The sequence below is a fragment of the Drosophila gunungcola genome (genome assembly GCF_025200985.1).
Source record: "Drosophila gunungcola strain Sukarami chromosome 2R unlocalized genomic scaffold, Dgunungcola_SK_2 000006F, whole genome shotgun sequence".
Lineage (NCBI taxonomy): Eukaryota > Metazoa > Arthropoda > Insecta > Diptera > Drosophilidae > Drosophila > Drosophila gunungcola.
This window is the reverse complement of record NW_026453168.1, coordinates 3,004,486-3,020,452: the sequence shown is the minus strand read 5'-3', so window position 1 is coordinate 3,020,452 and position 15,967 is coordinate 3,004,486. Positions and strand designations below refer to the sequence as shown.

The 15,967-nt window shown below is 45.0% G+C and overlaps 1 protein-coding gene across 1 annotated transcript; it reads left to right on the top strand.

Moving 5' to 3' along the window:
* Positions 1-981: 981 nt before the first annotated feature.
* LOC128255197 (polycomb group protein Psc) lies at positions 982-15,744 on the top strand. The gene is made up of 5 exons (XM_052984765.1): positions 982-1,852; positions 3,612-4,471; positions 7,035-7,125; positions 11,180-11,383; positions 11,509-15,744. The coding sequence occupies exons 2-5, from the start codon at positions 3,667-3,669 to the stop codon at positions 15,215-15,217; spliced, it is 4,809 nt and encodes a 1,602-aa protein (XP_052840725.1). The 5' UTR covers positions 982-1,852; positions 3,612-3,666; the 3' UTR covers positions 15,218-15,744.
* Positions 15,745-15,967: the final 223 nt, after the last annotated feature.

Here is a 15,967-nt window from a genome sequence, read left to right as displayed (position 1 = left end):
GAGTAAGACACTCCGTAGTCTGTTAAAAATTGTGTCCTTTGAATCTGGAAACCGAATAATTGTATTCGTGCTCCAACTAAACGTGGTGAAAAAAGGAATTAGTTTTCTCTGCAGAAAGATTATCAAGATTTTTGAAAATATACCATTTGAACAGGAACTAAGTCGATTATAGTTCACCAAGAAAGTTTATTGTCTAATTAATGGACTTTGCGTTTGGCAATTAAATTTATTCATATCATTTGAGCTCTTTCGAAAGAAAAAGGAGATTGAATGGTTGCTTATAAAAATTTAATTTTCGATTGAAGAATGATCAACAAAACATAATTTGACTCCCACAGACAATATTAATTGCTGTATTATTTTGCGTGGAATGTGCCGTCACGGTTTCGTTTCCTTGCTCGTAATTTATTCGTTAGATCTGCATTGTTACTTTACGTAAGAGCAGCCTAACGGTTAATTCGCCAAGACGCAAACGAAGTTGCTGTTTTTATTGTTGTTGGCTGCCACTGATTGGAGAGCTCTTTCGCGCTCTTTGTCGTTGCTGTTTTTGTTGTAGTTGTGGGGGCAAAAAGGAAAAGGGAATACAAACAACAACATTTCCAATTTGGAGACTATACAGTGTGCGAGCGAGAGGGGTGATGATATAGCCGTACGCCTACGTGCAAATATGCGATTTCTGCGGACGGAAATTGCAACTTGCGATTACATGGGCACTCATTCTACCTTGTTTGCACATGGTCTTATGTATTTCAGAGTGTTTGTATATGGATAAGAGCCCAAAAGAGTCATAAAACCTCTGCCATTTATGTACAGCCCTTTTCCCCCTCTCTTTACCTATTTGTACATACAGACATGAACAAAGAAACGGCTGGCAAAGCAAAAAACGCCGAAGTCGACGGCGACGCTGACGCCGGCAGAGGCCGAAGTGGCGACCGAAAACCAGAGTCGGCAAAAGAGCGTGCTTCAGTTGAAAATTGAAATTCAACGAGAACGGTTCGCGAAGGCTGTGCGGAAAAATAACGAGCGAGTGAGAGAGAACGGCGAGAGCGACGCCCCGAAACGAGAGCAACAAAAGAGCCAGAGTGCGCGTGCGAACGAGATAGCAGTCGAGCTGGACCAGTGAAAAGCCGGAGCGAGCGAGACGGCCAATCGGTAGCGCGAGCGAGGAAAAAGAAAACAAAGGCACTCGCCAAGAGCAGTTGGCTACCTGCCTGCAAGAATATATACGAATGTGTGTGCCCAAGAGAGAGTAAATAGCTGGCGACGCAGGCAGAGTAAATAACGGAAAGCAGCGTGGTCGTCAGTCGAAAAAACTACTCAAAGCGGGCGGACGTCGGTCGGTTGTTCGCAATTGTAACTTAATCGCTGACTAAAGCGACCACTAGAAATAACAAAAAAAGACTTGTGCTTAAAATAAATCCAGAGCTCAAAGCTCAAGTTAGGAAATAAAAATAATCATAAATAAGAAAGATAGAAACAAATTTCCTTTGTGTGACAAATGTTGCAGCAACAACTAAGTCTGCTGCCTTATGTACGACGCGAGTGACTGTGTGTGTGCGCGCAGAAAACATAGAGCAAAGCATAATACACAATAAAGGTGCCCACGAAAGCAGAGCAGCCGAAAGTGCCAGCGCGTGTTTGTGTGGTTGCTTTCGGAGCAAAGTGAAGAAAAAATAAAGTGAAGTGAAGAAAGAGAAGCAAAAACGCTGACTCAAAAACATAACTACCGATACTGTTTGGATTATTTACTTGGATTATTCACCCGCCATTGGATTATATATGTATACGAGGCGACCACCGCGATGCCAATTAACTGGCTGGATTATTAGTGGATTAAAGATTGAATTCAGAGGTAAATGGCTGGCGTTTGCCAACACTGGATATGGCCGGCAGCTGTTGCGCTCTCTCCCCTCTCTTCTCTTGCCTTTGTTTCTTCTCTCTCTTTCATCACCCCCCTTTTTTGCCCCAACAAGTGAGAATTTCGATTGGACACACGACAATTGAAAAAAGGGGAGCATGAGAATTTACAGCTATTTGGTTTTGCAACATTTTCGTTTATGTTTATGTACTTCATGCTCTGAATGAAAGTTATTAGTGTGTGTGTGTGTGTTTGAAAGAGGAGATAAAGCCGCAGTCTCAGCTCTGCATTCTCCGAATTTTCGCTTGCTTGCTTGTTGTTGTTTTGTTCATTGTCGCGTTGCCCTTCTCTTACTTCCCTTCGCATCCCTTTCCAGACACACACGCACACACTCGCAAAATGAGAAATTCCGCTGCTTTTTTTTATTATCCTTTTCATGTTGGTACTCACTCACATTTTTTTTGCGCGCGAGAATCCTCGAGACTTAAACCATGGGAATGGGATCAAAAAAACAAGGGAAGAGGCATACAGAAGGGTTCCTCTCCTTTTCGCACAACACTTAAAAGTGATGTAAAAAGGATTTAAAGAGCTTGCTGGATGCCGCGGCTCTTTTTCGCCCTCTTGCATATTTATTCATTCATATTCCATTGCTATGTTCTCCATACCATATTCTGTGTGCCCGTGGAGTTGAAAAACTTTTTCGGAAAAGTTTTCCGTACGTACCTTGACTTTTTACTGACGCGTTGATGCAAAAACAACTTGAAATTGTTTGAAATACACATTTTCCATCCGCCCACTCTTTGAATGTACTTGGCATCTGGTTAAAACTCCACTCTACTCCGTAATAAAACAAAACTCCCCTGCAACTCTTTTTTCCCCTTTTTGCTCCCCCGAGTGCTGTGCATTTCAATATATTCGACGTAGGCATTCCCATGGCAACTACAACATCCATTATCGAAAGGCCCCGCATCCATCGACTGATTGCAAATAATAGCTAGCAGATTGCTTTATGCCCAACGACTCCTTTCTGTTTACTGCTCAAACCCCAAAAATCTTTAATTCCACAATTGAAGCCGGTTGCTCATGTTTTATACTTTTTTTTGAGCTTATATCACTTTATACACTGAAATTAGAAACGTATTTTCGTAATTAATTGTTACGTAATTATTCATTATTACTTACCTATTTGTTTTCACAACGTTTTTTTTCCCAAAGTGTGATTGTAGTGTATTGAAATAACTAATATTCCCTCAAATGATACATGATATTAAGAACATTTGTAGGTCTTGTAAAATATCTAAAGATGTTCTTATGTTCTATTTCTTAATTAATGTCTTAATTTTTTTAAAATTAGTATAAATTAAACACTGCTTTGCGAACCGATCTTCATCTTACCACGATATTTTTTTTAACTTTATCAAATTATGTACTGGACTGACGGTATGCTACGAATAATCATGCAAACGAAAAGATTGCTCCAAAGAAAAAAAGATCCCACCGAGTTCATTAACTCTTCAAGTTTTCCCAGAAAATGTATTTCCCTTGGCTTTCATTCTTTTGTAAACTCTGCGGCGAGCGAAGCTTTAAGCTTTTCCCCACCAAGAAGCTATATAGCTACAGCTTATTGCTTTTCAGCTCAGCCGCTGATTTATTTATAATCTTTAGCACACTCTCTTTACTTGCTTTTTATTTTCCATTTTCCATTCGCTATATTTCGCATTTAATTTCAACTTCTCCTTTATCTATTTTGCAGATTGACGCTTGTGCGAAAAACAAAAGCGAATTTTAGCAGCGAGAGTATTATTACTATGATGACGCCAGAGTCGAAAGCAATACCGCCAGCAGCAGCAACAACAACAACATCAGCAACAACAATAACGCCAACAGCGGCTGGAGCAACAACAACAATGGCTCACACACAACAAAAGTCGCAGTTGTCAACGTTGGCGAAGACAACAGCAACAACAGCGACAACAGCGACAACAACTAAGGCGACCAAAAGCGTTGTCAGCAATGCAAATAGCAATGGCAACACTTCAAGCAAAAAGCTGGCTTTGTCTCAGAAAACAGCTACAACTAATGTTGATAAAATGCAAAAGCAACACCAACTGAAGCAGCAACTTTTTGCTGCCTGCAGCATTAAAGTAAAAAGTGAAAACACATTAGCAGCTACAGCAGCAGCAGCAGCAGCAGCAGCAGCAGCAACTACAACTGCAACAACACTTGCCCCCGGTAAAGCAGCAAAAACAATATTAGAAAACAGCATCAAGAAAGAATCAACGCCTCCGGCCACGAATGCCGTCGATGCCAATGAGGCATCTTCCTCATCATCGTCCTCCTCCTCATCGTCTTCGTCGTCCTGCTCATCTTCTTGGTCCACGACAAGAAGGGCCCCTTCTGAGGATGCCAGCAGTAATGGTGGCGTCTCCGCCGATGAGGAGAAAACGGAGGAGGACCAGGGAACGTCGGCAACGGCGACAACGACTTCCGATTTGGCCACAACTTCAAGGCCACGCCCCGTCCTTTTAACGGCCGTTAATCCGCACATCATCTGTCACCTGTGCCAGGGATATCTGATCAATGCCACCACCATCGTCGAGTGCCTGCACTCCTGTAAGTATCTCCTTGGGCAGCTGAACTTCATCAAATTGTATTCTGGTTCGGGTGGAATCTTGCGCAAGTCAATAACCTTTAAGTAGCTGAAAAATACAAAGTACATGTATACCATTCTATCTCCTTTACTCCAACCTCTAAATTTTTCTAATTCAAACTACCCTATTACTAGAATGCAATCGTTATCCTTAGCGACAAATTCCTTTCACATGAACAGTTTTAAAAGGAAAACTTTAAAAGGTATAACTGATAAAGCTTTTAAATTCTGCTCTTTGATAGAAGCCAAATTGTTCAAATTGCAAAGAGTTATAAGAGATATACTCAGATTTACAACATTTATTTTGGAAAACTTTGTTTTTCTTATAATAAATTTTAAATAAATAACAATAACAATAAGTTGGTTCTTGTAATCCTAATTTTTATTTAAAACTCCTTAACTTGTTTCTGAAAAGTGATTTAAGTTTGAGATACTTGGAGTCTTTATCTGTATCTTGAATGGGCAGGGATTAAGCCAAGTTGCAGCGTCTAATCGCTTTGCCTTAATTAGAATGCCAACTGCCGACTGAGAGCACCATCCCCTCCCCAATACCAATACCACTCCCAATCCCAACCTCCGCGTGTCTAGCTGTTCTGCACAATTGCCTAGACGCGATGAGTTATGTTCGCTTCAGGGGGCGGAGGATTTCGCGAGGGGCAGGAGAAGGTGGCGGAGGGTTGGGCCACAGACGACACGCAGATGTTGCCGGGCGATAAGTTTGTGGGCACATTAATGGCCCCGGCCACGAAGTACTTAGCTCGATTGATTGAGAAACTGTTGAGACGGGCGAGAGATGATCTCGGGTCTCACACTACTCCCACCAGAAATCCCGGATGTGTTATCAACGACACAGATATTAACACGACATTAGCATTCAGGCGGGGACTAAATGCCATAAAACTAGCGAATGCAGCCATACATCACCAGTGCTCAGACATTAAAAGTTTCCCCTTTTTGCGGCGTAAGGTTAATTTCCATTCAAGCGCCCCATTTGCTCCTTCTTTTTTTTGCCATTCGTAAATCTGGCAAACCAATGTGTTGATAATGGACACTGGATACATTTGGTCAGGCTCATTTAAATCTGTTGGCCGGCAGGGACAAAACGGACGGCTGGGCCCAGGCACAGATATATACATGCTTGCGTATGTAGAGCACCCGGGAGTCCCATCTAACTGTCAAACGAACCGAACCAAACCGAACCGGACTGGGGACGCTGGACTGTAGACTGTTTACTGTTTACTGGTGACCGGACCTGGGACCCAGGCAAAACCAAAAGCAAAGGCCGAGCAACGCAAGCCCCAGCAAAGCAAACCAACGCGAAACCGGACTGTGGCAGCAACAGCTGCCTTCGCATCGAGCACTGTGAGAAATTTAGAAATTATGATAAGCCCTTAATTGTTAGTTTCTTTGATTTTATAAAAAAATATTTATTTTAAACTAATCATTAACTTAAAGAGGTTGGTTTCAATATGGTGAGACGAAGTTTTTTTTAAATAAATTTTATTAGCTTATATGATTTTACCAGGTTTATGAAATACAGTAAATTGAGAAATCAAGGAAAATATCGTCCCTTTATACAAATAAAACACATTAAATTGTAAACACCTTACGCTTATAAAAAAGTTTAAAGAGTGAAAATCAAATGCAATACAATAATAACTTAGTTAAAAGTACCATAGTTTAACCGGGCATCAAGTAATTTCGTTTCCCTCAAGTATTTCTCTCAGTGTGCTGATGCCGCTGCAACTCTTGCAGAATGCTGGCTGCTGCTCTCCCCATTCGAGGCCATTTGGCGGGCAGTAACAACAATTTTTTTGCTGGCTTGCACACGCCATCACCCCACACGCCCAAACCGCCCAACTAAACCCCCCCGCCCCCCCATTTTCCGCCTGCCCCTCCTTACTCGCCAGCCTCAGTGCGAATTTTTCCTTTTATTTCGCTCCGTATTTTTTTTTATTATTATTATTTCGGCATTGGACCAAAACTGACGGACAAGCGTAACAGGCGGCGGGCCAGCTTGGACTGACTGACTGACTGTGCGACCCCCAGTCTATCCTCGCAATTTCCCTGGTCTGCAGTTGGGTGACAGTTGTTGCGGGCAGGATATCCAGGGGAAAACTGAGGAAAAGTGGAAAAGGCGGGGAGGGAGCAGCGCAGACAGAGACAGAGACACTGGCATTGACATTAAAGTCAAAACAACTTTTTTGCAGCACGGCACTCACATTGCCTTGAAGGTTGTGTTTCCCTGTTCTGTTCTGTTCTGTTCGGTTCTGTTCTGTTTGGGTTTAATGTTTTCCCCTTGCTTCGTCCTTCGTTTATTTTTTGCTTTTTGGGTACGTGGGTGGTTTGATTGCGTTTCCGTTCTGTTCTGTGGGGTGGTTGGGTGGCAGAGATGGTCTTACATCAAATCGAATCATCGAAATCTGTTGAGTTTATTTATGTCGAATGCCGTGTGCATCGTTATTTGCCTATTTCGCATACCAAAAGCCCTCTAATTTATACTCGTTTTTTGTACTTACTTTTCAGTCTGCCACAGTTGCCTCATTAATCACCTGCGAAAAGAGCGATTCTGCCCGCGCTGCGAGATGGTCATCAACAACGCCAAACCGAACATCAAGTGAGTATGCCAGAGCCCTCTAGAGTTATATAGTAGCTGTAACTGTGGATGCTCCTCGCAATCGTCTGTCTTTGACAACAAGCGATTAGATGATAGATACATAATGCGAGGTCGGGGACTGCAGGGGGGATCCAGGTGCTTGAGATTGCGACTCGTCGCTGTCTGGCTGAAAGTAAGTGGTGGCTTTAAGGGAAAGCATTGCCAAACCTTTCTGACAGGCCAGATAGATCTTTAATGGGGATAGCAGAGATGTCTGATAAAAGCGAGATAAGTAAATTATTCAAGTTCTTAGCGAAATGGGTCTGTTCAATATTTTATGATTTACTAAGCAGTCAAAGACTAAGAGGGTTTACTACACAGCTTTCATTAATCAATTTTCCTGTTTTTCCGGCTCTTTCATAATCAGTTAAAAAAGTAATTCATTACCATTTATGTTTATACAAGTATTTCTAGATACTTATATCTTTTCTCAGTCAAGGCAATAATGTTGCTAAAAATAGTTCCAAAGGAAAACTTATTGGTTAATTTTTATTGTTGCCTTATTTCCTTAACAAATAAAAGGGGAATTAAAAGCGTCTTAAACTCCACTTAATCCCACTTTTGTTCAGTGTCAAAGGGCCAATTCTGAATGACGTTTTCTTTGAGAAGGTGTTCTGCTAAAGCTTTTTATTAGATGATGTCTGCTGACTAATATAATCAGAAAATCAGTACAAGATTAGTTCCTTTCATTTTGCCCGCTTTTTCCCGCCCACAAAACGTCACGGACTGTGGCGACTCACTGTAGCTTATAGCAATTTTGTTTTAGTTCGCTGCGAGATTGATTTTCCCCAGGGGAAAGGAACTCCTGAACCGGAGTAGTTTCTTCTTAAATGTTTCTTCTACTTTGGACCACACAACTTTTGGCGTTTTCGGTGGGTGTGCGGTAGCGGTGGCCGCATCGGTGGTTTTCCTCCAATCCAAAGTGGAGGGAAAAAGTTGATCAAAAACCTTTGGCCTAAGTGTAGTGGTGGTGGTGGTGGTGGTGTGGTGGTGTGGTGGTGTGGTGGTGGTGTGGTGTGGTGGTGTGCAAGAAAGCCTGCTCTCCTTGCACCTTGGAGCAAAGTTTTCGCCTGTGGTTAACTTTATTTGACGGAGCCCAAGCATTTTCGGGAATGTCTAACTGTCTCGTCTGGCACGTTTCAATTCATTCCATTCCATTTCGCTGGGCGTAATGAAAAACACGTTTCATGTTCCGAGAGCTGAACCAGCGAATATATATCTATTTAAGCCTTGGGCCCCCGCGCACAACTTTAATGGGAGTCTGTATAGAAAACCACCCGCTGGCACCCGTGCCGCCCCCCTTCCGCACATCAAGTGGCACGTTGTAATCGCTGGCACACACAAAGAGATAATGAATACAAATTCAAAGAGCGGCGATATCGTGGGCAGAGGACTGAGTAAATGAAGAGCAGGTGAATGAATGAACCTTTTCGGGCTGCTGCTGCTGCTGCTGGCCAAATGGTGTGAAGTGGTGCCCTATAGATTGGACGGAGCCGACTACACCGAAATAAAAAAGGCTTTTTTTTTATAATAAGTGTAGCTTCAATAACTTAATTTGGTTTGTAATTTGAAAAAAAAAACTTTGTGACTTGAATTTTTTCTTGCAACACTTTTATTAAGTAAACAGAGTTAGTTTCTTTTCAACTCGATACAAATAGTTTAAAACAAAATAACATTTCAGAAATGTACAAAAATTTGTATATCAACAAAGTAATCAATACGCTAAAGAAAAGAAACATTTTCTTCCCAAAATATTTATTCTTAATTTGCATCCTTATAATAGTCACAAATTGGTAACATCGTCAACAAACTTGAAGTAAGATCAGATATCGGATACCTTGCGTAACAAAGATCAATACTTGTTAATTTGCCGAACCCTGAAAACTTCAAAAAAATTCTAAACTAAAGAGGAACTCCAAGATTTAAGTCTTAAATTGTTGTCTTAGTTTCTCTCTGTGTAGATATAGAGTGAAAGATATAGCGGGGATTTGGTGCGTTCTACAAACAAGTGCCCTTTGTATGCCGCTAGCCATGTTTTCCATGAATTTTTAGTAGTATTGTAGTAGTGTAGTCTCGAGTCTCCAATTAAATTTATTGCAAAAGTTTATTGTTTAACCCAACACAAGCAAGAGGGAGCAGGAAAAGGAAAGGAAACGGGAAAAGGAGTGGGCAAAGGTAGAGGAACAGCAGTACGAACACAAAAGAAAACTCCGTTCAGTTTGTCTTTACAAAGGTAAACACAAAATAAAAGCGCTGCGAAAAAAAAAATGTAAAGTAAAACAAAATATAATAAAATAAACTAAAGCTACGGCTGAAAGTTTGAACAGCACTTTTGTATGTGTGTCAGGGGCCGGCCATGTTCTTATTGCTTTACAGCCCCCAAAATCATCTTGATATAAACTGCAAAAAGCCAAAGAGAAGAAAATAAAAGAAAAAGAAACTGCAGCGACACGCATTTCCAAGAAAACCGAAAACAAATCCAAGTGCGGCAGAGATAATTAACGGGCGGGTCTTGCGCTGGCTAGAATTTGCCGTCGGCCAAAACGACGACGACTGGCAGCAGCTGACAACAACAAATACGAAAGGCAAAAAAAAATAAAGAAACTACCATAATAATAACAGCTACAACAACTGGGCTGAGTGACAGGCGCGTGAGGGAGAAAGAGCGACAGCCAAACAGTCTGGCTTCTGTTGGATTTATTTTATTTTTTTTTTATAATATTTCTCTCTTTTTTTTTTCCATCCTTGCAACTGGCAGACGAAAGTGGTAGTAAACCGTGAAGTGAACGAAAGAGAGTGCGAATAAAAGTTAAGATGTCTGAGGATAAACATTTAGTATGATCAAATTATATTAAAAAAATAGCGAAGATAACCGGTTAAAGATGATTTGTTCTTAGAATTCGTTATCCAATTTTTATTTGTACTTGTGTCTTAGATAGATACAAAAAACATATTTTTTGTAAGCACGATAGATTAAGGAATTGATTAAAATACTACCTTTTCATTATAGTAAAATGTGTTATAGGTAATTAAACAATGCCATAATAATCTTGTCTAGTAATTTTATAATGACCATAACGTAGCAAACCATAAAAAAGGTTTGATAATGCTCAGACTTTAAATGATGATACGCTATCTAGTTAATGTTTTGGCATCTGGCAATTACTTTAATCGGCCCCTTCTGTTTATCGTTATTCTTTCATTTTATAGTTTTATTAATATGGCTCTGAAAGGATATCCCTAAATAGATCGATTAGAGATTAGTGCCCATTTTCCACTCGGCAATGATCGATAAATTTATAGCCCGGGGTTATGTAAATGAGAGAGCCATCATTCCATACCATTCCCAGATCCCGAGACCCGATGCTTTGCCCTTTTCCCAATTCCCCGTCTCCAACCGCCTGCCTCGTTTCTCATCTCTCTGTTCTATTCAAGACCTTTTTCGGTCTTCGTCTTTCGTTATTTTGGTTGAAATGATTGAAGTGAGCGCCTGGCTGCCCGGGGCCGTAGATGTTTTTAAAGGCGTCTTAGGGCCACAGTTGCTCGGTTCCTGTCCCTGTTGGTGTGTGAGTATATCTGGGGGAAACCACCACCACAGCAGCACTATCACCATCGTCACCACCAGCGCATGCCAAGGAATAGTCCCTTCCCTTCCATTCCCTTCCCTTCCCTTATTTTTTTTTTTTTTTTTTATATATTTCAGTTTTTGTATTTGTTGCGTGCCATTGAAGTAATAGAAAATTGCATCTGCCGCCTAATTTGTACAGGCTGCTGTCCCTCTCTCTTTCCCTCATTCGCTTTGTGTGTCTCATTTCCGCGGCAAGGAAGTCGCGAGTCCTGTCCTCCGACTCCGACTCTTTGGCTTCTGTGTGTGTGTGTGTCCTCATCGACGGTGACTTTTTCCATTTCCCGGCTGCCTTTGTCTGCGTTCCATTTGACTGGGCATAATGCAGCCAGCCCGTTTCCCCAACCCTTACACGACATTTCTTAATCCGACGCTCCTCTTCTCTTGCAGATCGGACACCACGCTCCAGGCGATTGTCTATAAGCTCGTGCCGGGCCTTTACGAACGGGAGCTGATGCGCAAAAGGGCCTTCTACAAGGATCGTCCACAGGAGGCCGCCTTGGCCACGCCCGAGCAGCGGGGCGACGATACGGAACATCTGATCTTTAGTCCTTCTGATGATATGTCGCTGTCGTTGGAATATGCGGAATTAGGGTATGTATCCTAAAGGTTTACCTAGTTTAAGTTTGATAAAACTAATGTACTAAAAGCAATAAACCATTCTCCTGCAATTACTAATCTTAGTTTGTCTTTGTTCCATCTTTTCTTCTCCTCCCCAGTGAACTAAAGGTCGAGTCCGAGTCGGAATTGATGGACACTCTGCGTCCGCGGTATCTTCAATGTCCGGCCATGTGCCGAGTGAGCCACCTAAAGAAGTTTGTCTACGACAAGTTCGAAATTGATGCCCAGCGTTTTAGCATCGATATTATGTACAAGGTTAAGACCATCGTTTTGCTGGACTATTATACTTTGATGGATATTGCGTACATCTATACGTGGAAGCGGGATGCACCCATGCGGTTTTACTATCGTGTTTATGAGTCACCCCAACCGCTGGTCAAACCCACTCCTCGCCGAGTGCTGCCACTGAAAGTGGAGAAGCAGGAGAAGCACGAGAAGCATGAGAAGCATGAGAAGCTTGAGAAGGAGAATCAAGAGCAACAGCCGGCGGTGGAAGCTCCTCCAAGGGTGGAACTGGCGCCTGTGCCAGCAGTCCAAGCGCCCATTAAACTGGAGCAGCAGGAAACCACCAAAGAAATCGAAAAAAAGGTGATCACAGATATGGTGCCACCACCCACCACGGAGCCACTGAAACTGGTGATCAATCGAAATATGCTGGAAAAGCGAGAGAAAAGTCACTCCCCTCAGACCAATTCGAAATCCTCTTCGAAGAACTCTCCCTCTACGCCCGTTTCATCACCCTCAGAGCCCAATATCAAGCTGAAGATCGATCTGTCCAAGCAGAACAGCGTGACCATTATCAACATGTCCGATCCCGAACGCAGGGAGATTGTGAAGCCCCTGAAACCCGAGAAGGAATCGAGGTCTAAGAAAAAGGACAAGGACGGCAGCCCAAAGTCGTCGAGCAGCTCCAGTTCATCTTCGAGTGGAGAGCGCAAGCGTAAGAGTCCCAGCCCGCTGACCGTTCCTCCTTTGACCATCCGCACGGAGCGCATCATGAGCCCAAGTGGAGTGAGCACCCTGAGTCCAAGGGTATCCAGTGGAGCTCTCTTGGAGGATCCCAAGTCAGAGTTCCTCAAATCCTTTGCTCTGAAGCCCATCAAGGTGAAGGTGGAATCCCCGGAGAGAATTACCAATAGCAGAGCCATCACCCCGCCTTCGTCTGCAGTGCAGCAATCTTCGTCGCCCAAATCGAAGGGTAACTTGGATGACAGCATCCTGATGAAACCGCCCAGCTGTATGCCGCCCAAATCAATTGCCTCATCGAAGCGAAAGAGCAAGGAACCAGTGAAGGCAGTGTCCAAGAAACCGAAGCTATCGCCTCCACTCCCAAGGGAGGACTTTAAGATACGCCTGCCCGCCACCAATGGAAATGCTCCAGCAGTAGCGTCACCTAAGGTGGAAAAACCACTGATGCCGCCGCCGTCGAAGCCACCGATGTTGGCACCCCGGAAACTCCAGCCCACCGCCCAGTTTGCTGCCCCACCCTCCTCGCCAATGCATCAACATGCCGGAGTGCAGATGTCGGCTCCCGGCAACCGGACTCCTATCGCCAAGCGCTATCAGCCCATTCTACCCAAGGCATCCCGTCCAAATCCGTTTGCCAATATTCCAAGTGATGTCAATCGATTGCTCAAAGATGCTGGTACCGAAATCAAGTCGATTGGTGGAGGATCTGCAGAGAATGCCAGTAACTCAAACTCCCAAAAGTCGCATGTTTACGGTCCCAAGGGTGAGTCCAAAATGGGACCACCGGCTTTGCCTGCAAACCCCGCTAATGGAGCAGCCCCACCTCAAAGTAACAGAAGCCTTGCAAAGCAGGGCGGCAATTCACCGATGTCAGCGCCACCCAATAAGGGCAACAGTTCCAATAACTATCTCAATCTGGCACTGTTTAATTCAAGCAAGTCCAAGGGCAAGGAGGCGCCTCCTGGCTGCCGTACGCCCATGTACACGCCCAACTCGCCCATTTACTCACCAAGTTCGCCGCAGTATGTGCCCAGCTACAATATTCCCACGATGCCCACCTATAAATACACCCCAAAGCCCACGGCAAATGCCGGAACTGGTACGGGAACGGGAACGGGAACGGGAGGTACTGGAAGCTACTTGCAAAACATGCTGGGCGGCGGCACTGGAGGATCACTATGCGGATTGTTCCCCTCGCCGCCCACCAAATCCGATCAGAATACGAATCCTGCTCAAGGAGGATCAGCTTCAGCTGCTCAGTTGGCAGGCAATGGCAATGGCAATGGCAATCTCTATCTGCCCAATGAAGATGCGCCCGAGAAACAGCAGGTTAAGGTCAAGTCGCTGCTCAACTCGTGCAACATCAACATCCCCTCATCGCTTTCGATCACCATCTCGCGGGACAATGGAGACCCCTCGTCGCCGATCAATGGCCAACATCCCAAGCACAAGAGTCCAGTGAATAACTACATTGAGATCGTAAAGCTGCCCGATCAGCCGCAGGATCAGGTTCAGGCTGCCAAGGAGGCTCAGAAGCGACAATCGCCACCAGTTGCTGGGCCAGTAACGCTGCCCGTAAAGCTACCTCCTCCGCCACCGTCCAAGGCTATTCCTTCGCCCCAGCACTTAATGTCCCGCATGACGCCGCCACAGTTGCCACATGTGGCCACGCCACCGCCCCCGCCCCCAAGTGCTCCTAGGGTGATCACGCCACCAAAAACATCACCGCCTTCCAATGCCGCCAAAGGAACGCCTCTGAAGCCAGTGCTTACGCCCACGCAGGCGGATAAAAAGACGCCCAGCCCGGAAAAGCGAAATGCCGCTCAAATGGGCAGTCATTCGCCAACTGCCAGCGAAAACAAGTCGCCCAAAGGTGGAGCAGCCGGAGGAGCGAACTCGGGAGTGGCCAGCCAGAATGGAGATCCAGCGGCCAAGAAGTTCCGGCCCATCCTTCCTCGCCAGAATGCCATGCCCGAGTTGGCGCCCAAGTTGCCCACTCTGGCGCCTTCTTTTGGCTTCAATCCACCTCCGAACCCGGTAAGCGGCAAGAAGGTGCCGCCCAGCAAGAAGTCACCGAATGCAGGCACCAATGCCCAACAGCCTGGCCAACAGAAGCTAGCCAACGGCGGACATCAGCAGCAGCAGCAGGCACAGGCACAGAAACCCAGTCCACCCCAGAAGAGCCAACAGCAGGTTAAAAAGGGGTCCAAGAATCCCACGCCACCGCCCCCGTCCCTTCCAGCGGTGGGCAAGATGATGCCCCATCCCGGCATGCTCGGTCAGAATGCGCCACTGAGCATCGCTTCCAGTGCCAGTGCGGCAGCCGTTGCCTCCGGCCAACTGGACCTGAGTACCTTCATCAAGGAGAACCTGATGCGGGCGCAAGCGGCACAGGCTGCCCAGGCGGCGGCCGCGGCCAACCAGTCGAATCTGCTGTATAACTTTGCCCAGATGGGACACATGTCGCCGGCCATGTACGGCTACCAGCAGGCCTATCTCATGGAGCAATTGTCGCGGATGCAGCGCGCCGGGAACGAGGTGTTTAACGATTATCTGCAGAAGCTGAAGAGTGCCGCCGCCAGCGGCGGAGGTCCGGCCGAGGGGGAGCCCAAGCCGATGCTGCCCACGGTGACGTTGCCCAGTCCGGGAGCCACTCCGCCGGCAGCCAGCCCCAAGACTTCTCCCCTTCCGTCTGGCAAGCTAGCGGCAGCAGCCACGGCGCCCCAAACAAAGGGAAACGGCGGCAGTGGAGCGAGTGCACGGCAACAGACGGCGGCCACTGGCAACAACGGAGCAACAGCCTCTGCCTCCCTGCCACCGGCCACAAAGAGCAAGTAAAGGAGTCGCGCCGGAATTGCAGCCAACCCCCCACGTAGCTCTAATTAATTTTTAAAGACCTTGTTTTAGTTATTCATTAACGTTACCCGTTCGGTCGTTGGTGTTCTATATAGAAGAGCCCCATGGCCAGAACCAGTTCCTCGCCCTAATTACGGTGGCACGAAATCCAACCCCTGCACCTGGGGGTGGATTCTCATCACCCAAAAAAATGTTACACATCCAGCCGAGTGTAAACTGCCCTTGGTAGTGGAAGCAAGGCTCTGTAAATATATATTACTCCATAGATTACTCCTAGATCTAACAGTGATGTTGAATTGTATTAATGAAAGCAAAAGCAAAAACAAAAACAAAAAAGAAAAAATGGAGAATAAGACAGCGATTCAGAATCGATATATGCAGATATACGAACTATATTTATTCATGGCCGTAAGCTAAGCTAATCCTAAGTGTAAATATCAGCCATAAGATAACATTTTGTATAATCTTTTCTATGTAAAATCAAGAGGAAAAATAGAAATCTAATTTATGCCAAAAACGTTGACGTCTTTTACTGCCACTTTCCTAATTCCCAATGACTTTAGCTCGCACACCGATACAGATACAGATACATATACAGGCGCGGACAATGGACTGGTCCAATCCCAATGCTAATCAACTGTCCAAGGTCAGAGGTCGACCTTCCTTGTAGACCGACCGCTGCGTTTCGAGCGTTTCTAATCTGCCAATTCCCTCTGACTGTCTGTCTGGCGA